The 25,456-nt window shown below is 43.9% G+C and overlaps 2 protein-coding genes across 5 annotated transcripts in view; one reads left to right on the top strand and one right to left on the bottom strand.

Moving 5' to 3' along the window:
- Window positions 1-46: 46 nt before the first annotated feature.
- Window positions 47-13,757, bottom strand: EBNA1BP2 (EBNA1 binding protein 2). Of its 3 annotated transcripts, XM_050961233.1 has the most exons (11): window positions 13,645-13,729; window positions 13,143-13,164; window positions 10,600-10,674; window positions 10,045-10,128; window positions 7,746-7,912; window positions 6,234-6,357; window positions 4,925-5,014; window positions 4,361-4,436; window positions 3,972-4,065; window positions 3,360-3,522; window positions 47-373 (listed from the first exon to the last, which is right to left on the bottom strand). In XM_050961233.1, exons 3-11 carry the CDS (start codon window positions 10,666-10,668, stop codon window positions 326-328), a joined length of 915 nt encoding a protein of 304 aa, XP_050817190.1. In that variant the 5' UTR covers window positions 10,669-10,674; window positions 13,143-13,164; window positions 13,645-13,729; the 3' UTR covers window positions 47-325. The 3 variants fall into 3 exon arrangements, with proteins under 3 accessions (XP_050817190.1, XP_050817189.1, XP_050817191.1); XM_050961232.1 differs by lacking the exon at window positions 13,143-13,164 and having other exon boundaries at window positions 13,645-13,757; XM_050961234.1 differs by lacking the exon at window positions 13,143-13,164 and having other exon boundaries at window positions 13,715-13,734.
- Window positions 13,758-13,777: 20 nt separating this feature from the next.
- CFAP57 (cilia and flagella associated protein 57) overlaps window positions 13,778-25,456 on the top strand; it is a 177,977-nt gene continuing 166,298 nt past the window's right edge. For both annotated transcript variants that reach the window (XM_050961107.1, XM_050961106.1), the window contains exons 1-2: window positions 13,778-13,841; window positions 14,052-14,230. In XM_050961107.1, the coding sequence (XP_050817064.1) occupies window positions 14,074-14,230 (157 nt within the window). In that variant the 5' untranslated portion in view covers window positions 13,778-13,841; window positions 14,052-14,073. The remainder of the gene's footprint in view (window positions 13,842-14,051; window positions 14,231-25,456) is intronic.

Genomic DNA, 25,456 nt, shown 5'->3' with positions numbered 1-25,456 from the left:
TCAAGTCCCTCCCTCAAAACACAACACTGAAGATACGAGAACCAAATGAGATCTGTCCACACTATTTAATGAGTTCACATATGCCAGGCCCAAGGCTTGAGAAGCAGAAGAAAATCTTGGAGGAAAACTAACAGTACAAAAGGATTAGGGACTGTACATGCACTTCCACTGCAACCATTTGCATCAAATGGCACCATCCAGCTTGGTCTACAGCAGTTAGAACTGCCTGAAGACTCCAGTGTCAGAAGGAACAACTGCAATTCATACATACATAGAAACTAAACCAAAGCCACTGGGAAGCAGGGTCTATCCCTCTCAATCCTTATCAGGTTCGACTCTTCATTTTCTGCCTCATCTTCCTGCCTGGTCTCTTCTGTAAAAAGAGAACGACAAATTTAGATTTCTGATTTTGAAAGCGAAGCGGACGGGGGCTGCAGACAGGGGAGTTTGACAGAGGGAGGCCTACGATGGTTAGGAAGATTTGCAACACCTGTGCCAGCACTGCTTCTGTCTCCTCCACCTGCAGCCAGACAGAGCGCCTGAGCATGGATGCTACTACCCAGATCCTGGTGTGTTTTGCAGAGACTGATTTGCAATTCTTACTTACTGACATCCAGGCTGGGGGGGGGGGGGGAAGAGAGAGAGAGAGAGAGAGAGAGAGAGAGAACGGACGATGATGACGACACCATCTAATGTGAAACATCCAATGTGAAACGTGCCTGCTGGAGAAATCTCTCAGGCAGCAGGTGGGGAAGCTACAGGAGGAGATGACTAGGTTGAGGAGCATCCGAATCCACGAGCAATTCCTGGACAGTGTCTGAGGTAGCTGTCCCAGTACACAGGACTGCTGACACACCATTGGTGGAGGAGGAGATGGCTCCGGGTGGACACAGGCAGCTGGTTACTTCTGGCAGCAGGCAGTGCACCACCCCTGCCCCAAACCGTCCCGCCGTGGTAATAGGTAACTATTATGCTCTTCTTGATACAGGAGAGAAGGAATCACCCCCTACAGTAGAGGAGAAAAAGCCTCATACCCCTAAGGCTGGGAGGTCTGCTGCCATCACTGCGAATAGGAAACCTAGTGTAGTGGTGGTCAGACACTCTCTTCTGAAGGGGATGGAGGCACCCATCTGCCACCCTGACATTTTATCTCGGGAGGTATGCTGCCTGCCTGGGGCCCGTATTAGAGATGTTATGGAGGCATTGTCGAGGATTATCCAGCCCTCTACTACCCCATGCTCATCCATGTAGGCACAAATGATACTGCAAGGGTGTGACACTGAGTGGATCAAGAGTGACTACAGGGCTCTGGGAGTATAGTGAAGGAGTTTGGAGAGCAGACGTTCTCTTCTATTCTTCCTGTCAAAGGTAGGGGCCTGGGCAGAGATAGGTGCATCATGGTGGTGAATGCCTGGCTGCGAAGATGATGTCGCCAGGAGGGCTTTGGCTTCTTCGACCATGGGATGCTATTTCAGGAAGGACTGCTAGGCAGAGATGGCGTTCACCTTTCGAGGAGGGGAAAGACCCTATTTAGGCACAGACTGGCCAACCTAGTGAGGAGGGCTTTAAACTAGGTTCGACAGGGACAGGTGAGCAAAGACCACAGTTATGTGGAGAACATGGAGACGGGTCAGAAATAGGAGGGAGTGTGAGCTATAATGGCAGAGAGAAAGGAGAGTTAGGGCAAAACGGAGGCAAGATCAAATCAGTATCTTAGATGCCTACATACAAATGCGAGAAGTATGGTTAATAAGCAGGAAGAACTGGAAGTGCCAATAAATAAATACAACTATGACATTGTTGGCATCACCGACTTGGTGGGATAATACACGATTGGAATGTGAGTGTGGATGGTACAGCTTGCTCAGGAAGGATAGATGGGAAAAAGGGAGGAGGTGTTGCCTTCTATAATAAAAATGTACACACTTGGACTGAGGTGAAGATGGACATAGGAGACAGAAGTGTTGAGAGTCTCTGGGTTAGGCTAAAAGGGGTAAAAACAAGGGTGATGTCATGCTAGGAGTCTACTACAGGCCACCTAACCAGGTGGAAGAGGTGGATGAGGCTTTTTTTAAACAAAAAAAAAAAAAAGCAACATGATTCTGGGATGCATTAACAGGTGTGTTGTGAGCAAAACACAAGAAGTCATTCTTCTGCTCTCCTCTGTGCTGGTTAGACCTCAACTGGAGTATTGTGTCCAGTTCTGGGCACTGCATTTCAAGAAAGATGTGGAGAAATAGGCGAGGGTCCAGAGAAGAGCAACAAGAATGATTAAAGGTCTTGAGAACATGACTTATGAAGGAAGGCTGAAAGAATTGGGTTTGTGTAGTTTGGAAAAGAGAAGACTGAGAGGGGACATCTAAAAGGGTGTCATAAGGAGGAGGGAGAAAACTTGTTCACCTTAGCCTCTAAGGATAGAACAAGAAGCAATGGGCTTAAACTACAGCAAGGGCGGTTTAGATTGGCCATTAGGAAAAAGTTCTTAACTGTCAGGGTGGTTAAACACTTGAATGGATTGCCTAGGGAGGTTGTGAAATCTCCATCTCTGGAGATATTTAAGAGTAGGTTAGATAAATGTCTATCAGGGATGGTCTAGACCAGAGGTAGGCAACCTATGGCACAGGTGCCGAAGGCGGCACGTGAGCTGATTTTCAGTGGCACTCACACTGCCCTGGTCCTGCCCACCAGTCCGGGGGTGTCTGCATTTTAATTTAATTTTAAATGAAGTTTCTTAAAACATTTTAAAAATCATTTCTTTACATACAACAGTGTAGTTATATATTATAGACTTACAGAAAGAGACCTTCTAAAAAGGTTAAAATGTATTACCAGCACGCAAAACCTTAAATCAGAGTGAATAAATGAAGACTCGGCACATCACCTCTGAAAGGTTGCCGACCCCTGGTCTAGACAGTATTTGGTCCTGCCATGAGGGCAGGGAACTGGACTCAATGACCTCTCAAGGTCCGTTTCAGTCCTAGAATCTATGAAACCCACCCCCTGCTTCTGGCCTTATAGCATGGGGAAAAAGGGGCCTTGTCAGAGCAATGATGCTCACCTTTCAGTTTTTCTGATGCAGGGGTTCAGAACACTGGTAGAGATAAACATGGTATTTTCTCACTCACCTGGACACGATTCCCTTTGGCATGGAATTTGCTTTCCCCCATTCATATCAAACCAACCTGCCCAGCCTTGCCCACCACCTAATCAGTCTTGATCCCCAAATACGCAGCCCATAGCCCCCTATACACCGAGCACATGTGCCACTCCTAACACACATAGCTATTCCCTTTGTGGCCAGGGCTCGTCTCCCACTAATGCACAGGGTTGGTAGTGTGTAGGACACACTTCTCACTCACATTGAAACTTTTTTTCCCTGCTTTCCCAGGGCCCTTGTTGTGGGCCACACTAGCCCGGAAGCTGGATACATCATTGTGACTCTCCCGTGTGTTCCATTTTGAGCCTTTCTTCCTCCCACCAAAACCAAACTTCTGATTCTTGTAACGTCGCTTGGAATTTGGTCTGAAACAGAAACAATCAGTCATCTCTGCTAGGTCCCCACTACCCTCCCTCAGTGAGCTCACTTGAAAGCACACATGCAATGTGGGAAGCTCCCATCCAGCTCCTCCTAGGTGATGCTCATATCACTCTAGATTCCATCAGATTTATTTCCAGCTGTTGAAAAGACCCATTTGTCTCCCTCTCTCATTGGAGAAGGGCAAAAATATGTAAGACACTCCAGTCTCTGCCCCACCTTATTTATAACCAGCTTTTCCTCTCTGCAAGTGTATGTTACCAGCACAACTCCTCGCTGAGGTGCATAAGACTGAATATTAGCATTAAGAGCTAGGAATTATCTGCTGCCATCTTGGGGATAGCTGGGGCCTGGTACTATCCTGAAAAATAGCTTTGTAGACTCAGATGGGGATGTACGGGCCCCAGCTTCAATGCCTCTAACTCCTCCATCTCACCCTTTCTTTATTCGTTGACCACCATCTCCTTCCATCTTCCTCTGATGTGGTGGTGGCTGTTCCCCATCCAGGAAATCTAGCTTATCAGAGAGACCTGCAAGAGCAGAACATTTGTGGAGCTGCTACATTGAATCAGACAGAAGAATTTCCAATGTAAGAGTTACAGCATTAGTTAATGGCAGTTTTATCCCCCACTAGACAATGCCTATTAAGAGTCTTTATGCTGCCACTACTGCTGCCCTGTGCACCATCCATGTTCAGCAATGCCCTCTTCCAACTCACTCCTCTCCAGTTTTGGCTAATGACACCCCACATGCTGCAGTGCTGTTATCTCACTGTCCTCCTCCCCCTCCCCCAGCACTCTCTTGTGATGAGACTGATGACTTCACCTTTCTGGTATTTCTTGATTGCATTCAGCACAGTTGCTTTTTCCTTTTGCCTCTTCTGCACAACCTCTGTTTGTACCTGTAACAAGAGACAACATGGGTTTTGCTCCCTACTATATCCCAAACCAGGGGTTCTCAAACTGGGGGTCGCGAGCTATCAGTCTTCACCCCAAACCCTGCTTTGCTTCCAACATTTATAATGGTGTTAAATATATAAACCAGTGTTTTTAATTTATAAGGGGGGGTGGTGGTCGCACTCAGGGGCTTGCTATGTGAAAGGGGTCACCAGTACAAAACTTTGAGAACCACTGCCCCAAACCTTCCCAAAGGGCTCCACTTTCTTTATATTTTCCCCCTCCACACCCCTAAACAGGAGTGGTAAACTGGCCAAACAGCTTCATGTTCAAGGCCCTCCCTTGCAGTATCCCCAGACAACAGCTGGAAATGCTGTCCAAGAGGTTTCACTCTCTGGGTTCTCAAACAATAGCTGGGATCACCATCCACAGGTCCAGGTTCTTGCCACTGATGGATTCCCTTCTTGCCCGATAAGTTTCTCCACCTCCTCACCTTTTTGCCATATTTTCTCAGTGCACGAAGCTGTTTTGCTTTTTCAGACTTCTCCATTGCTGCCTGTTTGCTCTTAAGCTTGTGTCGAATCTTATTAGGAAACGAAACAAATATGCTTGTTATGCAAAGGAAGATGTGGCTATGCGAACCATGAGCTGGATAAGCCATATCAGTAGGGCCATTACTCAGGTATAAAATAAAACAAGTTGTAAATCTTTACACTATGCACTAAATGTAGTCTATATTTATTAAATCCCCAAGGTTCTCCTAAGGCTGCTGCCTAGACCCAGTGCCAAATTCTCTATTGCATGCACTGACTTAGATACAGCTTCCTCTCTCCCCCCGCCCCCCAATAGGGTCAGATAACTCAAGGTTGGGAACACTCACTGCAGAAACTCCTGGCCTTCTGGTTTTCTTCAACCCAGATTTGGCCAGAAGATTAATGGCATGTACAGAGATCAAGTGCAGCCTCAGGAGAACAAGTTCTTACTGAACAGAGTGAAACAGTCCTTTTGGATTTATAGATGAGATTGAGCAGTTCCCCTAGAAGGGACCTGAATCTTGGATAATGTTAGTGAACTCACTGGCCTCTCCACCACAGAATTAAATTTTTCCCCTTATTCCTCATCCCCAAACAATTAAAAGCTTTTACTGGATTTTAAGTAAAAATGCAATTATACAATCAATCCAAGATTAGAGAGATTCTTACTGGAAAAGTTCTGCAGTATATGGAGGTAACAATTGAAGCATAAGAATAAACCTCTGCTCTTCCAAAGGAAAAACCAACAACAGTAAGAAAAACTTGTTTTCATAGTGAAGTCCTTCACAACAAGCCATAATTCCCTGGGGATAATGGTCAGGGCTTCAGGAAGATTCTGTCAGGCCGTGAGAACATTGGGAAAAAGTCCTGGTTTTTATAATATTAAAAACACAAATTCTGTAATATGAACCTAACAGTCAAACTCTAGATTAAAATATCTGATGTATCCAGTTCACTCCTGACTTCCAATTCCCTACTATAATCATATATATTTCACTTTACAATTCCCCTGTGAGCAGACTATTTCAAAATTGTCCATTATCTGGTGTTTTTTGCACTCTCCTCTGAAGCATCTATCACAGGGCACTCTTGAAGACAGACTAGATCACTAGTCTGGATTCCGTATGTGCTGACAGACTTCTCAAGTCTGACCGCGTTTCACTGATTGAACAATGGTACATCTTAAAGTTTGTGCTTTATGTTGCCTTAAACCCACAGTGGGGAACCTGAAGGAAGAAAAGACGTCCAATGCCAATCCAGGTTTAATACCTTCTGCATCTGTTGATCAGATTTGGCCATCTCTGCAAAGTAATCATCTGGCCTCCTTGTGGGGACTTTTTGGTGATGTAGCCAAGGCAGGGCTTTCAGCACTGCTGCTTGGGCCTGACGGTAACTAGGAAAACAATGGGACAGCAAGTTAAAGTTAACAGTAAGGTCTAAAGCACACTGGGCAGGGACATCAGGGACTCTGCTCATATTAGCTATTTGATGCAAGATAAATAAAATTTACATGAAATCCCAAAATTATATCAGAGCAACATTAAAAATGCAAAGAGCCCAGAAATTAAGGTGCCAACAACATTAACTGAGACACATTGCTCATGTTGTATTTCTATTCCCGTTTTTCTGGTTAACATGCAGTTTACAATTTTACAAATTGTACTGTAAAATGCAAACCATAAAATAGGCAGAATTGCAATGACACCAAGATGCTACAAGAACTTCCATTTTCACTTTGGAACTTTAGTAGTGTACTACAGGTGTTTTTTATTTAATTTATTTTTTGAAGAAATTATCTGTTTAATTAGGCATGGAAATTAGTTACCACTTTGCAGCTGCTGCACCACCACTGGAGACAGTTTTCTGCAAGACTGGTTTAACAGGGCAGCAATTTGTTTACATTGTGCAACTATCCTGGCAAATTTAATGTCGGTTTAGAATGTACAGAATACCACCACGTACAAAAAAATTGCAGTGCCCATGATTTTCTCATGTCCTTGAAATTAAGACAATCTGGAGGATTTCACTGTATTTGTTTCAAGGAGATAATATCCCACGTGAAAATAGAGACTACCTCAAGACCTCTGGTTAGGAGGTCACAGATATTAATAAAATATATATCAATTTTAGGATTTTCTACTGCCAATTATTACTAAAGTATCTGAGTGCCTTCCACACAAAATACGGCTTGATATGGTTTAATATACTTCCCCGACCCCTTCCCCACACCCTAAGTTTATATTTTGTAAGGAAGCAGTTCTCTAAAGAGAACTTAATATATTTGAATTTCATTAAAAAAAGAATTTTCTTAACAAGAAAATTCAACACTTATTTCATACTTTAAATGTAAGCTTTTTTATCTAGCAGAGATTTAAATTATCTGAATATAAAGCACAGTTTAAGAGTCTATTTTAAGTAGCAACCAAGGTTTGTATTAGTAAAATATTTTCTCATGATTGATAATTTTATAATCCAGGTCTGCCAAAAGAGGTAGAGCACAAAATCTCAGAATCCAAAACATGGAAGGATTTCAAGCTTCAAAATATCTTGATCTATTGTGAGGCTTTATAGCAGCATGACACATGGGTTTCGAGTTGTTACACATGTATATGCATTAGGGATTGAAAGTGTTGTGACATCGGCATGTGGATGGAAGGCATGACACTGAAGGCATGCAGATGTGAGATGTGATAGTGATGCAACACTAGGGTTGTGTATGTGGATAGACCACATGTGTGGTATGACTCTGGGGCCCCACATGAGAATGTCGCCCACTCTCACAAGCTCATCTCTCTCTGGAAGTCATCTTCAGGATCGACGGTGGCTTTGTCAGGTGTGTGATATGAGGTTGGATTCATGACGTTTGGTGCCTGACCCGAGGTCACATCCAGCCTTTCCACCCAGGCTAGGTGTTGCTTGAATTCGGACAAACACTGCTTCAAGCCATCCTAGAAAAAGGAAGGACAGCTCTATTAACAGCAAGACACAAAACAAGTTTGTCTTCTGAAGGCTAGCAATTCTATGTCCACATTAGGATGGGCTGCCCCTTTACGGGAGTTGGGATCAACCCCACTCTTGACTTGTTAGCTGCCTCCCCAGATGATGGCCTTTGAAGCAGATAAGACTGTCTGCTGAACTCAGTTTAAGAGAGCAGCAAGATTCCTGTGGAGAGGTAGGGTCAAAGAGGACCAGAAAGGGGGCTCTCCATACCAGCTAGATGCAAAGGCTACCTGCAATGAGGGGCAGGAGCTGAAAAGCCTTAAGCAGCAGCTTGAGGGAATGCCAGGCAGCATGAATTGAATTTTGGGGAAAAAACTGCAGAGTGGAGAAAGACTTGTTTTGACTTAACCTGACATTTAACTGTGATGTTTTAATAAACCAGACCCCAAAAAGGGGTGTTTGACTCAAGAGTCTGGGTGTAGTTTGAGAACCCCAAGAAGGGGAAAATGAGGCAGGGTTCAACACCAGATCAGGTCCATGACTTAATGAGTGATTGTGTGATCTTATAATTTTGTTCCTTCCTTGCTTCCCACTCTTTCATGCAACAGCAATCTGATTTTAGACTGTGGAAAGTACTCAGTACACTCTTGGGCATGCAAAGACAACACTACTGTTAAAGAATCTAAAGTTAATATGAAAGCAAATGAGTGTGCTTCTACAGGTATATCTACACTGCAATTTGGAGGTGTGACTGAAACAAGTACAGACATACCTGAGCTAGCTCTGATCTAGCCAGATTAAAGCTAAATCAAGTAACAATAGCAGTGAAGCTGCAGCAGCACAGGCAGAGGCTGCTCAAGTATGTACCCAGGGTCTGGGTGGGAAGAGCAAGTCCTTGAGCTTCACTGCTATTATTACTCAAGGTAGCTTTGATTTAGCTAGATTAAACCTTCCAATGGCAGTGTAGACATACACTATGCTAGTGTTGAGCTGTGCAGAGTGAGTGTTGGGAGCAGTGATCCAACACTGTCAGGCAGGCATACACACCAACCAGTCAGTGACTCTACTGACCTTTTGCAAGTGCATTTTGGAACAAACTGGGCCCAGTCCAATTATTAAGCTCTCCACAAGCTAAAAATCTTTCTCCAGCAAGGCAACATGTGCCTGCCACACACCAGTTCAGTGTCCCCACAAGACCGCTCCAGAAAGTGTTTTGGTACATCAAAAGCTGTTCTGGGAGAGCGAGTATGCACTAGGGAACTGAGTTATGTAGTAATGGCAGTCAGACCATAGTTATGATGAACTCCTAATGGAAGTTCAGTTTCTGATTTTGGATACACCCACCTAAAGGGTCACAAAAAAAGACATATCATGGATTCAAAGTTGGTAGGTTAGCCTTGTGGCAAAGGTAAAATGTTCTACAAAATTTGAAGTGAACCAAACACTAAATTAAAACCCCAAAAGGCAAAGAAAAGTTACTTTACTGGACTCCCTCAGCTGGGATCTATCTACTTCCCAGGATCCTGGGGAGGAGGCAACAATTGGTAGAGCCCAGCAAATCTGCCAATATCCACTTTATATGCGCATCCATGGACCATGTTTGCGGACTGAAGATGGATGCGGATCCAAATTTTGTATCCGTGCAGGGCTCTAACAATTGGTCCATGATATGGGTTGACTATCCAACCTTCTAATGTTTAATCATAACCCAAACACCAAAACCTCAGTATGGCCAGCTGAGTCTTCCACAACTTGAGATAACCTGATGGTTGCCACAGGCCATGAAATCATAAATGAAAAAATTCTGTAATCTACATGGAATCAGTAATATTGACCGAGGTGTCTCAACATCACAGCAGTGAAGAAAATGTTTAACTCACTTAAGGAATTCATAGTGTAAAAAGGAAATTGGTACGGCAGTACTCATTCCATAAGAAACCCAGCCTTTACCACTGCAGTGTTCCCCACCAAAGATGTACGAGGTAACTAAATATATGCTCTAAGAGTTTTTAATTCACTATCCTCTGTGATTCCTATAGGTAGCCACATGTGCAAGCCCAACCTTCATAAGCCAACTCCTCCCGTATGAGCACTTGCATGCACACACCAGAGTCACAGCCTACACAGACACAGTACTCACCACATTGTTAAGAGCCTTCTTGTGCCCCTCAAGCACGACATTCAGCCCTGGCTTCAGGGCACCCCTGGAAAATGCTGCCTGGAGCTGCACAGAAGGATTTTGGTCAAGGATTGGTCCAGAGAAGATGGATTATGTCCCTTGCCAGGGGCTGAACACTTGGGCCAAGGCAGGGACTTATCACTCAAGCACATCCATAATCAAGAAAGCCAGCCTACTAAAGGGGAGGGGATAAAGGCAGAACATGTCAGGGGCTCACACACCGTATTGATGGATAGAGTGTAAGAACCCAGATAAAAAATGTGAGCTGATTTCCCACAACAGGTCACAAGACAGAAGGGCTGATCTTTCTCGTTAGATACCCCTCCCACACACAATAGGCTGTGGTGAAACATTGCTAGTTTAATTGGGGAAGCTTAATGTTCTAACTGATGCCTCCACCGCAACCCCCTTTATTGTGTAGCATTAGGTGTTCTCATCCAGGGGAATCTGCACTCCTCCTTTTCCCCCACATAGCATTGGGGAAATTTTGCTCAAGCCCTTTGGCATTAAGTTTACCTCTTTGTCAGTGATGACCGATTCTTCTGACTCAGACTCTGACAACGACTGATTTTCATAGTCTGACATCTTTAACTTGGAGAAAGAAACAGATGAAGGTGATGTGTACTCTGTTCTATTCGGGTTCTCATACTATGTTCACCTCTGTATCTACAGAGCTACATAAGGATGGATGAGAGTCTGACTTGTTCCCAGCCTGGCCCAAAAGAGATGGTTGGTTGCAGAGTGGATGTCATGTTCCCTGTGCAGGAACATGATGCTAGATGCAGAGAAGGGGTGTGCACATGTGCTTTGCTCCCTTGACTGGGAATTGCTGTCTGATGTTGCTAGTTCTGAAGTGCTGAGATTGAAATTCCTTCTCCAATGGATTTTTACTACAGCAGTCACAGATATCGTGTTCACAGCCCTGTTTTCAGATACACAGTTTTCCAGAAATTCTCATTTTTTTATGCTGGGTCTCAACACAATTTTTTTTCCTTTTTGAAAGTCTGAGTAATATTAATTCAACCAATTTTTCATTTGTATGAGGGTGAGAATACTATTCTGCTCTCTGTGTGTGTTTCATATAAAAAGCTATGTAATAAAGACTATTTTAATGCTGCACTTAAAGACTGAGGTAAGATCATGTAGCAACCCTAATTTTTTTTTCCTTTTTGCTTGTTGCTACAAATAATCCTTCAAGTTACTATAAATGAAATCTAGGGGAACTATTTCTCCATTTTCTCTACAGTAGAATCTCAGAGTTACGTACTGACCAGTTAACCACACACCTCATTTGGAACTGGAAGTATGCAATTAGGCAGCAGTAGAGATGCAACCTCCTTCCCCACAATGTGGGCTTCCCCCCCACCCCCGACACACACACACACACACACACACACACACAGTACTGTCTTAAATGCAAACTACTAAAAAAATTAAGGGAAACAGCATTTTTTTTCTGCACAGTAAAGTTTCAAAGCTGTGTTAAGTCAATGTTCAGTTGTAAACTTTTGAAAGAACCACCAAAACGTTTAGTTCATAGTTACAAACATTTCAGAATTAAGAACAACCTTCATTCCAAGTGTTTATAACTCTGAGGTTCTATTGTATTTACTAAGTACATTTGATAGTACTTTAAGCTAAGTCAGTTTCATTCTGCTCCCTGCACATTCTACTCCTTGCATAAAAAACATTTTACCTAATAAGTGCTGCAGTCCTGCCTTTTGCTCACCAGAGGCCACTGTGGCGCCAGAATACCCTGCTGCATTCATGCCGCTGTTCTAGCACCACAGTAGCCTCTGGTGGCCAAAAGGAAGAACTGCAGTACTTATTAGGCAAAATATATTTTATGTGGGAAAATATAAAATTCTATGCTCAGTGCGGCAGGGGCAGAGTTCATTACATCACCCTGCCTGCGGAACCAGGTTAGGACAGACTGCTGGGTGGGGTGTGTGTCTGTGTCACAGACTGAGGTTCAGAATGGCTAGTGGGCAGGGGGCGGGACAAACTGGAGCATGGGCTCAGGAGCTAGTGGGGTGACAGTATTGAGCCTTTGGATGGGGGAGGGTGGCTGCAGAGATCCATGGGAATAGGGGGTGTGGGGACAGGGGCAGACGTGCCCGACTGAATGGAAGAGGCATGGGGTTAGCCAGGGTCTATATGGGGGAGGCTTCCTAACACCATAACAATCCCTCCGCTCCCCCACAAAGAAAAACCTTTCTCCTACACCCAACCCCCTCCAGGTTTACTCCCAGGTGCCTTTGCTCCCCGCAAGCCTTTGCACTGCTTCTGACAGGTGCAGGAAATCGTTCCATATTGTAATTTAAAAGAATTACATAAAAGTTCTGTATTAATATGTCTAGTAAGGAATCTATTTGTCCTAAAAAAAAAATAAAAAAATTACCAGCATATTCTTTTTTCTAGTCTGTATTGTTACAAACTTGCTGACATATTTTGAAATAAATTACCAAAATAATTGTAACTGGCACAATTATATTGTGTTATTTTGACAAATAAAATATGTAGAATTTTCAACTATTAGGTGCAGAATTTTTAGGCACAGAATTCCTCCAAGAGGAACATTAAGTTCATGTTCTCTGTTTGTATGAGTTGTTCATTCCCTCTGAAGCTCGATGGACCTTTGGTCTGACCCATGGCTGTTATGTTTCCCTTTCCTTTATGCTGTGTGGAAAATGTGAGTGTACAACCACAAAACTTGGCAGGTGGACTCAAAGACATAGAGGGGTAACCTTTTTACACAAACTTACTAAAGTTAACTACAGCTCAGATTCACAGCACCTCCTTTCTAATCTCTTTCAATTATAAAAATTTTAGCCCCCAACCCTGGAAGCACTCATACATATGTAATTTAATATATGAGAAGTCAACTGAAATCAATGGTGTCAAGTATCAGAGGGGTAGCCTTGATAGTCTGGATCTGTAAAAAGCAACAGAGTCCTGTGGCACCTTATAGACTAACAGATGTATTGCAGCATAAGCTTTAGTGGGTGAAATCAATGAGACTACTGAAGCGCACACAGATATTCACGTTAAGTACTTACAGGATGGGGCCTTAGGCATAACCTGTAACAGCAAAGGTTTCCAAACAGAAGTGTGATTTTTAAGTAGTCAGTGTCCCGTTAAAGCATAGTACAAACGCAGCTACACCAAGTGCTGGATTACGGAAACTCACGGAGCTGGTTTTGAACAACGGGTCCAGGGCGGGCGGGCACCGCGCAGGCTGGAAGCGGGGGAGATGAGCAAGGTCCGGTAGGTCTGTTAGCAGCACAGTGAACCCAGTAGGGGTGGGGAGTCTCGCCGTTTAAATACTCCAGGGCACCTCCCCCGAAGCCAGGACTAACTCAGCACCGATATACACTCCACCAGGGCCCAGGAAGACGAGCCACAGCCCCGTGCCAGCAGCGGGCAGGGCGGGAACCCAGGAGCCCGGACCTGGCCGAGAAGGGGGCAGCACAGGCGGAGTCCCCCAGTCTGCGCGGGGAGAGAGCCTGCGGGGCCCAGTGGGTAGTGGCCCTGGAAGCAGGCGCGAGGTCCCACTCTTACCTCAACAGCCAGTTCCTTTCCCTGCCACGCGGACCCTCAGCACCAAAAACAGGCTGCTCGCGAAACTCACCTCCGCACTTCGCCGCCGAGGCCTACTCAGTTCCGCTTCCGGGTCAAACTCTCTCCTGTGGGACTCGGTCTCCACGGCAACAAGCTGAGAGGCGCTTGAGGCGCAGAGGATCGTAGGGAGCGCTGCGGTGAGTGTGGGGAACGGGCGGGGGCGCGAGGAGGGGAGGGTGACGGGAAGAGGGGGCTGAAGCGAGGAGCCGGTGGCGGAGGCGGCGCGGAGGAGGGAGCCTGACGTGGTGGGGCGAAGTGGGAGAGCGGGGAGCCGTTGGTACGGGCGGTGGTCGGGAAGTGGGGGCTGCGGGGCGTCTGTCTTATGCCCCGTATCTCTCTCCCAGCAGAACCCACAGTATCGGGGACACCATGTCCGTGATTGTGGCTCAGTCTCTCCACATCTTTGGGCTCCGCTCTCGAGTCGCAAACAATGTTTGTTACTTTGATGAACAGATAATAATATACCCCTCGGGGAACAGCTGTGTGAAATACCACCTAGAGCAGAAATGGCAGAAATTCATCCAAGGTAACACCCCTTCCCTCTCACAGACACAGTGCGGCTGTCCCTACTCGCACAGTTGGAGTGTGTCTCACACACTGGAGCTTTATACACTCCTGTAAGTTATTCACATGAGTACCTGTTGATTTGGTTTCCCTTTGATCTGTGCTGAAGTATTTGCAGAGTTGGGCCTAAGAGGACAGGTAATATAAAAAGAGTGGGAAGAGCGGTGCAATCAATAAATATGTATATGACATACCAATAAAACAATGTTTAAAAAATAAGGTAGCAAAGTGAAGCATTCATAAATTAGGAAATGCCGGTATTAACATTGTTTGTGCTATCTTAATTCAGTCCCCATTGTGCATATAGAGCATGATACACTCTTTAATTACATGTTCACATTCTATTTGTTCTACAGGATCCTTACCTCATTCAGTGTACAAATCCAGGAGCTGCAGGGTCCCCCCACTGCTCGGCGTGACTGGGCAGCTGTGGGGGGTTTCCCTGCCACCTCCTCTGGCTGGGCAGCTGCAGGGTCCCCCCACCAGGGTCAGGGCTGGGAGCTGTGGATGGGAGGGAGGTTGAACCTCCAGCCCGGGGCCAGAAAATGTCACAGAGGTCCATGTAAGTCACAGATTCCGTGACCTGTCACATAATCATAGTCTTAATCATATCTCCTTTCCATCTTCATTTTGATAGACTAAACAAAACAAAGCAAGCTTTTTTAGCTTCCACTCCTTAAGATAGGCTCCCCATTCCTCTGATCATATTGGTAGCCCTTCTCTGCTCCTGTTTTAGTTTGAATTAATCTCTTTGGAACATGAGTGATGAGAATTGCACATAGAATTCCAGATGAGGTCTTGCAGGTGGCTAGTACAATGGTGTTACTTCCTTACCTTCATTAAGGATACCTCATCTGGTGCATCCAAAGATTGCATTTGCCTTTTCCACTGCTCTATTATAGCGATGGCTCATAGTCATCCTGTGATCAACTAATATGCTCAGGTCTTTCTCCTCTGTCATTTCCAACTGAGATTCCCCCAATTTACAGCTGAATTTTTTTGTATTACTTTATTAGTCCCAAAGTGCATGACTTTGCACTTTGTATTATTAAATGTCATGCCATTTCTATTACTCCAGTTCTCATCCAATTCTTTTTTGATATTCTGATCTTTGTCTAAAGAATCTATTATCAAAGAAATGTATCAAGTTAGTTTGGCATGATCTACCTTTGGAAATATATTGCATTTTTATCCCATTTTCCATTTATCTCCATAGTTCTTAATTATTCTTGCCTTCAAAATTTGTTCTAACAGATAGTGCAGGTCTTGGACCACCAGTGATGTGTTGCCACTGGGAAGCACCAATTCATAAGCAGACCATTGCATAGCAATACAAACATATTAGAATTTTTAAAATGTTATACATAAAGAGTTAACTGTCCCCAGTCTACTCATCATTAATTGGCTCATTCAGTGTAAAAGGGGTAGCATGGAAGAAGCCACAAAAATGTATGTGTGAGAAGCAAAGGACTTGTCTACCTGGTAAGCATTAATGTGCACCAGAGGGGTGTAAATTCTAATGTTCATTAATGTGTCATGCACTAACTGGCCTATGTGGACAAAAAGTTACCTAGTGTATGTTAACCATGGAAATGTAGGGCTGGAAGGGACCTCAAGAGGTCCTCAGGTTCAGCCCTCTGTGCTGAGGCAGGACCAAATACATCTATACCATTCATAACAGGTATTTGTCTAACTTGTTCTTAAAAACCTTCAGTGATGGAGATTCCATAGCATCCTTTGGAAGTCTACTTCAGAATTTAACTACTCTTATAGTTAGAAAGTATTTCCTAATAACATAGAATCGTAGGACTGGAAAGGACCTTAAGAGTTCATCTAGTCCAATTCCCTGAACTCATGGTGGACTAATTATTATCTAGACCATCCCTGGTTCGTCTAATCTGCTCTTAAAAATCTCCAGTGATGGAGATTCCACAACCTCCCTAGGCAATTTATTTCAGTGCTTAACAACCCTGACAGTCAGGAAGTTTTTCCTAATGTCCAACTTAAACTGCCCTTGCTGCAATTTAAAACCATTGCTTCTTGTCCTATCCTCAGAGGTTAATGAGAACAGTTTACCACTCTCCTGCTTGTAACAACTTTTTATGTACTTGAGAACTGTTATCATGTCCCCCTCCTCAGTCTTCTCTTCTGCAGACTAAATAAACCCAATTTTTTCAGTCTTCCCTCGTAGGTCAGGTTTTCTAGACCTTTAATCATTTTTGTTGCTCTCCTCTGGACTTTCTCCAAATTTTTCCTGAAATGTGGCACCCAGAACCAGACAAAATACTCCAGTTGAAGCCTGACCAGCGAGGAGTAGAGCAGAAGAACTACTTCTCATGTCTTGCTTACAACACTCTCGCTAATACATCCCATAATTATGTTTGCTTTTTTTGCAACAGTGTTACACTGCTCACTCATATTTAGCTTTTGATCTACTAGGACCCCTAGATTCCTTTCTGCAGTATTCCTTCCAAGGCAGTCATTTCCCATTTTGTGTATGTGCAACTGATTGTTCCTTCCTAAGCAGAGTACTTTGTTATGCCTAACAATCTGTTCCATCTTGTATTTAGCTGTGGGACTTTGATTACCTTTCACAGACCTGAAGAAGAGCTCTGTGGCACTTGAAAGCTTGTCTCTTTCTCCAATAAAAATTGGTCCAATAAAAGATACTACTGTGATGGGTTCCCTCCTGGGGTGCCACCTGGAACTGGGGTACCAGTGAACCCGCCTGACCCACCAGCTTGGGCTCTCTTTACACTATACTGCTGTGACCAGCCTGCCAAGTCCTCTCCCAGGCCCCAGCCTGCACTTTACCAACACAAATACAGGTAGGGACACACCCAGCTGCAGTTACATACAGATGTTGTGATCAGCTCTGCATGGGGAGACACAGTGTAGGGCACCTCCCAGTTCCTAAGACATGCACTTCATCTCTGGAGTGTAAACCCAAAATTATATGGCCTTGCACTGCACAGAGAATGGTACAGCATAAGCTCATGAAATTCTCCTCCTCCCTCAATGTAGAGAGAAAATATACAACAGTTTTCCACTCCAAGTTATGATTTTCACTCACACTGGTTTTAGACAAAACAAAAACAAGTTTATTAACTACAAAAAGATTTTAATTGATTATAAGGGATAGCAAACAGATCAAAGAAGATTACGTAGCAAATAAATAAAACATGCAAACTAAGCTTGATATGCTACAGTAAAAGCTGGTTTATCCAGCATGTTGGGGGAATCGGGTGCCAGTAAGTGAAAAATACTGGTTAACTAAGAGGCTAGCAAAATCTGCCAATAAGTGCAGGACCCACCAAGGTAGAGGAGGCACTTTATCACAATAGACAATATTTCTAACTTCATATACAAAAATGATAGATGCATACAAGTAGGATAATCATTCAGTAAATCATAACCTTTTCAATGAAACTTCATGTGACTTACCTTGCATAAAATACATTATCATTATGCCATAATTCTATTATAATAACATCACTATGAAGAATATGGGGTGCAGTGTCACAATTACCTCACCCACCTTGTCTCTCAGGAAATACATTGACTCCTGTGATCTGTGTTCCTGGACCAAGAACCCTCTCAGAAGGGCATTTGGACTCCTTCACCCCTTACTCACTCATCTCAGCCCATGGTTTACTGTTTGGTTGGATTTTGTAGTAGAACTACACTGTTCCCCTAGATGTACAATTAGTCAGGAGATCAACAGCGACCTAGACAAGATGGCATACTTTATGCCCTCTTGCATGGTTCCCACTGCCCTGGAAACTACCCACCTCTTTATTGAATGCTCCGTGGACTACCTACTGGCATTGTGTTGGTCTGAGGCCCACGGTTTGTCTCTTGTTTCTGGTGAGAGGTCTTCAGACTCCTAGGGGTAGAACTTCTTACCTCCACTGCATATCATACACTGATGGACTAGGTGAACTAGATTCTTGAACAATGCCTCCAATGCTCTCTGAATTACCACCAGGATGACTGGATCTCCCTGATCCCACATGCCAAATTTGCTTATAACAATGTGATTCATACTTCCACTTGGCAGAACCCATTCTGTGCCAGTTATGGCTTACATCCTTCCTTCCATCTGGGGCTGCCTGCAAGCTGCTCAGTCCCTGTAGCAATGGCCCCAGTCACTCATCTGCATCACATACAACAAGAGCTCGTAGAACATCTAGAAGTACTAAAAAGATCTATAAGCAGTATGCTGGTAAGCCACTCCTAACCTACCTATGGGGACAAAGTCATGGTGTGAACTTGAAACCTGCTGCCAAGTTAGATCACCAATAGATGGGTCTGGTCAAGATCATCACACAGGTCCAGTGACATTCAGGCTTCATCTGCCTGAGTCAATGAAAATCCACCTCATGGTCCATGCTTCCCTCCTGAAATCCTACATCAAGAACCCCTTCTCAGGTTGATCCAACCCATTGTCAACACCCATTGTGGTCCAGTGACAAGAAGAATGCCTTGTCCAATCAATTCTTGACTCTAAACAAGTTTGGGGAAAGCTCCACTACTTAGTGGATTGGGAGGGCTATGGCTCTGATGATCAGTTGTGGGAACTAGCAAACAATGTCCAGGCCCCCAAGCTGATATGAATATTGCCCTGAGTTCATCCCGAGAAGCGGTGTATGGGGGCCCTACGAGGCACCCTTGAAAAGGCAGGTTATCTCAGGAATGAGGACTTGTAGCTGCACCCGCTCAGTCTCCATGCAGCCTATGAGCACAGCTGAGCCACAACTGGACAGCCTGAGTGACCACTCCTCCTAATTGGCCAAGTAAGTCATCAAGCCTGCTCTTAAGCTCAGCAGCAACAACTGGTCTCTGGCCGCTCAACACTTATACCTGCAGCTGCAATCATTCCTTTGCTTATTTTGTTCCCAGCTATTCCCCGTTCCTGCTTCTGCTCTGCCCCTGTCTACACCCACCCCTCTATCCTACTGGGTTCCTGAGCCTGGCACTGACTTCTGGCTTTGGTTCCTAATTCTGGTTCAGACCCTTTGGCTCTCGATACTGACCTTCTGGCTCTAGCTCTCTGACTCCTGACTCTCAATTCCAGCTCCGACCACTAAGCCTGGATCCTGTTCTGACCACTGTGCTTGACTTCCACTTCAGCCAGTAGGCCTGACCATCAGTGTTCCAATTCATGACAGTTGGTTTGGCATGACAAATCTATGCTCGCTATTCCTTATAACCATGTTGACTTGTACTTGTTCATAAATTGTTTAATAATTTGTTCCAGTATCTTTCTAGGTATTGAAGTTAAGCTAACTGATCTATAATTTCCCACGTTCTCTTTGTTCCCTTTTTTGAAGATAGGTACTATATTTGCCCTTCTCCAGTTCTCTGAGACCTCACTTGTACTCCCTGAGTTACCACAAATAATTGCTAATGGCGTCAAAATTGCTTCAGCTACTTCCTTAAGAAACCTAGGATGAATTTCGTCAAGTCCTGCCAACTTAAATACATCTAACTTATCTAAATATTCTTTAACGTCTTCTTTCTCTGTTTTGGCTTGTGTTCCTTCCCCCTTGTTAATATTAAATGTGTTGAGTATTTGGTCACTGTTAACCTTTTTACTGAAAACTGAAGCAAAATAAGCTTTGAACACCTCTGCTTTCCTGATGTCATCCATTATTAGCTTTTCTTCCCATTAAATAGACTGAGGACCTACACATTCCTTCATCTTCCTTTTGCTCCTAATATATTTAAAGAACCTGTTCTTAATGCCTTTTATGTCCCTTGCCAGGCAATGTTTTCCCCAGGAATTGAAATTGGGGGGGTGTTAGGGCCAATGAGGGGTGAGACCGTGAGGGTGAAAGGGGCTGTATGGCACCATAGTAAAAACTGAAAAATGTTTCATCACCATTTTGTTAGATTTAACTCATGTTTTAAAATCATTACACAAATTAAAGTTGGCTACTCTAGCCTTCTATGAAGCATTACATCTACATCCTTCTTGGTTTCTTGTTATAATTTTGCACAGCTCTGTTAATGAACTGCTTGAATTCAGTGCTTTCATCTTTGGTGGCTTCTTGGGTGTCCAGTACTTCCATTCCTTCAATTGATATGCTCATTAGTTCATTCACATGATCAGGCATAAGGCAACTTCTTTCAGAACACAAAATTCTATTCAATGATGAAAAAGCACCCTCAACTGTAGCTGTTGTGATTGGGAGTAGGAAGAGATGAATTCCTACTTCTTTCATCCCAGGAAACATAGCATAAAGATTGGGTTGAGCCACTAGTGATTATAGAAAAGAAGTTGAAGTCAAATCTTCATTCACTCATTATATGATAATCCACTCTGTGTTCAAATTCTCTATTCTGTCCTGAGCACATGGCAGCCCCATTGCTGGTAGTGCCTCACTCCACTGAACTGTCATTGTTTTATAGGACAGGGATCTGTAAAAGCTATGTAGAGGTTGAGTTGAATCTAGAAGTCGCTGTTGTAGATTTTTAAGAATCAAGTCTGTGTACTTTTCAGTTATTTTAACAATCACTTCTTGTCCTCTTCACTTAAGGATTCAATATAAATGCCTTCATTAGTCAACTTCTGGACTGAAATCTTTGCATCTTCCAGTACTTTTTCAATGGATAGCTCTCTGATTGATCCAAATGTAGCTTCTGTTGCTGGACAAAGATATACTACTGTTGTAGCAGATATCTGGATGGCATTGTTTAATGATCCAAGTGGTTTCAACAGTAGACTTACAAGAGAGAGAATGGCAATAGTCTTCTCTGAACGTAGTAGCGAAAGTAATCCACCAGCGTCACTACTTAGATCCATCCCATCTTGGTCGATACTTTCCAAAGCCAGTAATAACAGCTGGAGTAATTTTAAGACAACAGCCAAGGATCGCTTATGAGAAAGCCAGAGAGTTTTCCCAGGTTGGACTAATTTGAACTTCAGTCCCAGTGCCTCTTCTATATTTTCTAAGATATTCAGTCTTTTTGGACTCTTGCTGAAAAAAGAATATAATGAAGACATTACATTTATAAAAAGCAACAAAGAGTCCTGAGGAACCTTATAGACTAACAGATGTATTGGAGCATAAGCTTTTGTGGGTGAATACCCACTTCGTCAGACACATGTAAATTTATAGCCTTTTTAATGTCTTTTGAAGAGTCTGCACCTTGTACTAGCACTAGTTAGGGAAGATGGCCTCTGAGGTGTGTATAGGAGAGATTTAGGGTTACACTTTTCTCTGAGCAAAGCTTGTACTCCACCATATCTTCCAGAGAAGTTTGTAGCTCCATCAAATGCACAAGCAGCCATGTGTTTGGGGTCCAATTGACAAGCATTTAACTCTTCTAAGATGTGGGTTGTCACAAATGCAGCCGGTGTGTCTTCTATAACTTGAACATCTAGAAATGCATCTACTGACCTACCACTGACATCAAGGTAATGTACACAATGACTTAATACTTGATGCCCATTTGCACTGGTGCATTCATCAGTCATGTATGCAAATTTTCTGAATGTGGTGAGAAAGTTCTTCACTTTTTCAACTATTGAGTCTTTCACTGTTGCATCACATGCTTCTAGCCAGTCTGAGTTTCTTGCTGGAAGATAATGAGCGTACACTGGTCTTGTTCGGAACTGTGTTCGACTTCAGGATGAACAAGTGACAATGCACTTAACTTGGGCCTCCAGTTTGTAGTGTGTGGTATCTCTTGCTTAAATAGAAAGTATGATGCCACAGCCATGTTTGTTCTCATGAACTGTGTTGTGTCTCCAGCATTCTTAATAGCCTCATTAACACTCAGCGGTGTTGTCCTTGGTCAGTGGAGACTCGGAGTTTAGAGGTGCTTTCACATGAGTTCACCTCCCAGGTTGGGGGCAAGAAGGCATCTTGCACATTCCTCCAGCTGCTCACTGTTCACTCTGGCCACTGTTGTTTGTTGTGCCACCATTCACTCCATCGTTCTCTTGCCAATGGCCCTGTGCCGTCACCTTTTGCTGCCACCTGCCACTGTGACCTCTGCGAGTTGGTCTCTTCAGGTTCCAAACAGTTCTCAGTGATTTCAGCTGAGCTCTCAGTGTGGGATCCTCACTGCTAGTGCAGTCTGGGCCGTCTCTTCCACGGAAACACTGTCCCACAGCAAGTCTAAGCACTTAGATCTGATTATCAGTGATTTCAGCTGTAGCGGTCACTTAACAAAACAAAAGACTATCTATGAAGTCTAATCAGCTCTGTCTTCAAACAATGGAGAGGGGCAGTGTCATGGAGTCCCCGGGCAATGCTTAGGAACTGCTCCCCACAAAGCCAGTCAGGACTTTGGGGAGCCTCCTCTCCCTTGGAGCAGACTGTCTTCAGGGCAAGAAGCTCACATGGCTTCACCTTCCTGGATCTGACCTTGGAGCATTCAGCATCCTTTGCCCCTCTGTGCGCTTCCCACAGGGAGTCTGCTCAGGCGGGGTCCTGAGGAAGCCAGAGAATCCTGCACGCACCCCCACTTCTCAGTCAGACTTGACTCTTAGCCAGTCAGTATAACAAAGGTTTATTAGATGACAGGAACACAGTCTAAAACAGAGCTTGTAGGTACAGAGAACAGGATCCCTCAGCTGGGTCCATTCTGGGGTCCATTGAGCCAGACACCCACGTCTGCACTCACTTCCCGTCCCCAGAGAGTTCCCAACTGAAGCCCCCTCCAGCCCCTCCTTTCTGGCCTTTGTCTCTTTCCCGGGCCAGGAGGTCACCTGATCTCTTTGTTCACCTTTAGCTATTTCCTTGCAGGAGAGAAGGGCCCCAGCCCTTTGTTGCCAGGATACAGAGTGTCGGCCATTTATGCACACTGGAGACTTAAGAAATGCATAGGGTAAGCTGAGGCACCCACACAGTATTCAGAGGAAACATTAAGAACAGTCCCACTTCGTCACAGGCAGGTCAGATAGTACTTGTGACCCAGGCAGACCATCAGGCAAAACACTTGGTCCCCACCCTCTCTCGTGATGCCCTCAGTCAGCACAGGCTAAGTACAGTTCTACTGTCCTTTACTCATACAATAAGAATAACAACATTTCCTCTCCCCCTCCCCCCCATTCAAGTGATTTGTAACCCAACCCTAGCCAAAATCTATCACTTCAGGGGCAACACAGTTCTGTTTCTTGGATGCCTAGGTAGATTAGATGTAAATGTAAATACAATCTGGTCCTGAAGCCTTTCCCCGCAGTCTCCAGCTCATCGCTAGCTATCAGGGAGAGCTCAATTAGGCTTTGCTTACAAATCATAATCTGAAATTATTAGGTTGGCCAACATCACCGAAATGAATTTACTGACATTGTCATAAAAAATAACAGCTGTATAAGGAAGCTAGTCTATGTTCATATTTTTCAAATCTGTTATACTTTTTCAGATACACGTATTTTATCATACACTTTTTATGCTTTTAAAGTGTGTATTTCAATTCAAATTTCCAAACAATCACTAAATTGACAACACTGCATGTACCTAGTGCACAAAACCGGAGGAGGGAGGGTGGTGGGGAAATTCGGGATAGAGGGTGTACACCCCCCTAGGGTGGGTGTAGGGAAATCCCTGTTGCCAGGTGAAACTCATTTTCTGTTTAAGCCTTTCTGATTTTATCTCTACATGCTTGTAGTGCTGTTTAAAACAGGACTGCATTAACACACAGTAGAAAACTTTAGTGTGTGCTGGTACAGTCCACATGGGCCAGTTAATGCACAACACCCCAGTGCTCACTAAAGTTTACACTTCACTAGTGCAGACTAATGAACCTTGTAGACAACCTCTAACAATGAATGGGCAAAAGTTAAGGTTTATTATGAGACCTAGTTGAAACCTTAACTAAGGAGAGAGTATTGTGTCTCTAAAATAAATTACTGTTCAGAAGTATATTTGTCTCCAAAGAAGGAAAAATACTGTGTAAAATGCATGCTGACCAAATTACTAAAACAAATTCCTTAAAGAGATCATAATGTATGTAAAAATTCTCAAGGTGAAATCCTGACCACATTGGAGTTAATGAGAGTTTTACCCTAAGTCAAAGATCAAATGGAAAACTTTTATACAATACAAAATGATAAACAATAACACAAATAAAAACATGAAAGATAAAAAATAACAGTATATAGGGAAGAAAACAATGTTACAAGATGCTAGATATGAGTATCTAAGGTTATAGAAAAAATGTGATGAACTAGTATATTATCTGAGAAATTAGTATGTGCTTGTGTAGTCAAAGTCTGTATCTTAGGTTAGGTCGATGCTTGCGAGCATTCATAGGTAGTTGTCGATGTACTGCTAGTGCACGGACCGTGTGTCCACATATACTATTCTTGGCATGGGTGCCCATGTATACCCTCGTCGTATACACTTCCCCTTGTGGGTTTGCCATGTTATTGCTGCCATTTCAGGGACAATATCCCAGAGTATTGTGCATAACAGAAGATACTCTAGGATTCCCTTGCTGTGTGTTGCTGGAACTGTCTCTTGCCTTCACACATTTTGTGATGGCAGGTCCCGCTCACTTCTCCCTTCTGCTGGAAAACCAGGAGCAAGTCCTGGCTGATGTGGTTCTTCTCCTGCTACTTGTCATGGGAAAAATGTTCATGAGGTGTAGTACCAAATTCACTAGATACTTGATGAAATCAGACCAGAGCTTTCTGATACACTGAAGAGAGCTGACCAAGAGAATGAGTGATAATTCACTGTAGTCCATAGAACAAATATTGTCACTGCCAGTATTGCCACAGTATGCCTCATTTCAAATCCAGGAGAATCAGTATGGTGGGAGCTCATCGTTTTGAAAACTTTGGATAATGACTAGTGGCTTCAGAACTTCCAAATGAAGATCCAGGCCTTCATGGAGCTGTGCGAGGAGCTTACACCCACTCTCCAGTGCCAGACCACTTGTTTTCAGAAACCCATATGTGTGCAGAAACGATTGGCTATTGCCTTGGAAGCTAGCAACATCTGACAGCTATCAGTCAGTTGCAAACCAGGATGAAGTTGGGGTGTCCACTCTTGGGGTGATGGTTAGACAGGTTTGCCAGGCAATCAGTACTGTCATCTATCCACAGGTGGTTGCCATAAGGCATGTAGCAGAAATTATAGCTGGTTTTCTCAAAAAAAGAGCAGTAACCAAGGTGACAGGCAGGTCCTGAATGTGTCCTACTGCCAGTTGAATGAGTGATTGTATTAGG

Source organism: Gopherus flavomarginatus, chromosome 7, assembly GCF_025201925.1.
Source record: "Gopherus flavomarginatus isolate rGopFla2 chromosome 7, rGopFla2.mat.asm, whole genome shotgun sequence".
Lineage (NCBI taxonomy): Eukaryota > Metazoa > Chordata > Testudines > Testudinidae > Gopherus > Gopherus flavomarginatus.
Note: the sequence above shows the minus strand (reverse complement) of the source record. Positions and strands in the feature narration are given on the sequence as shown.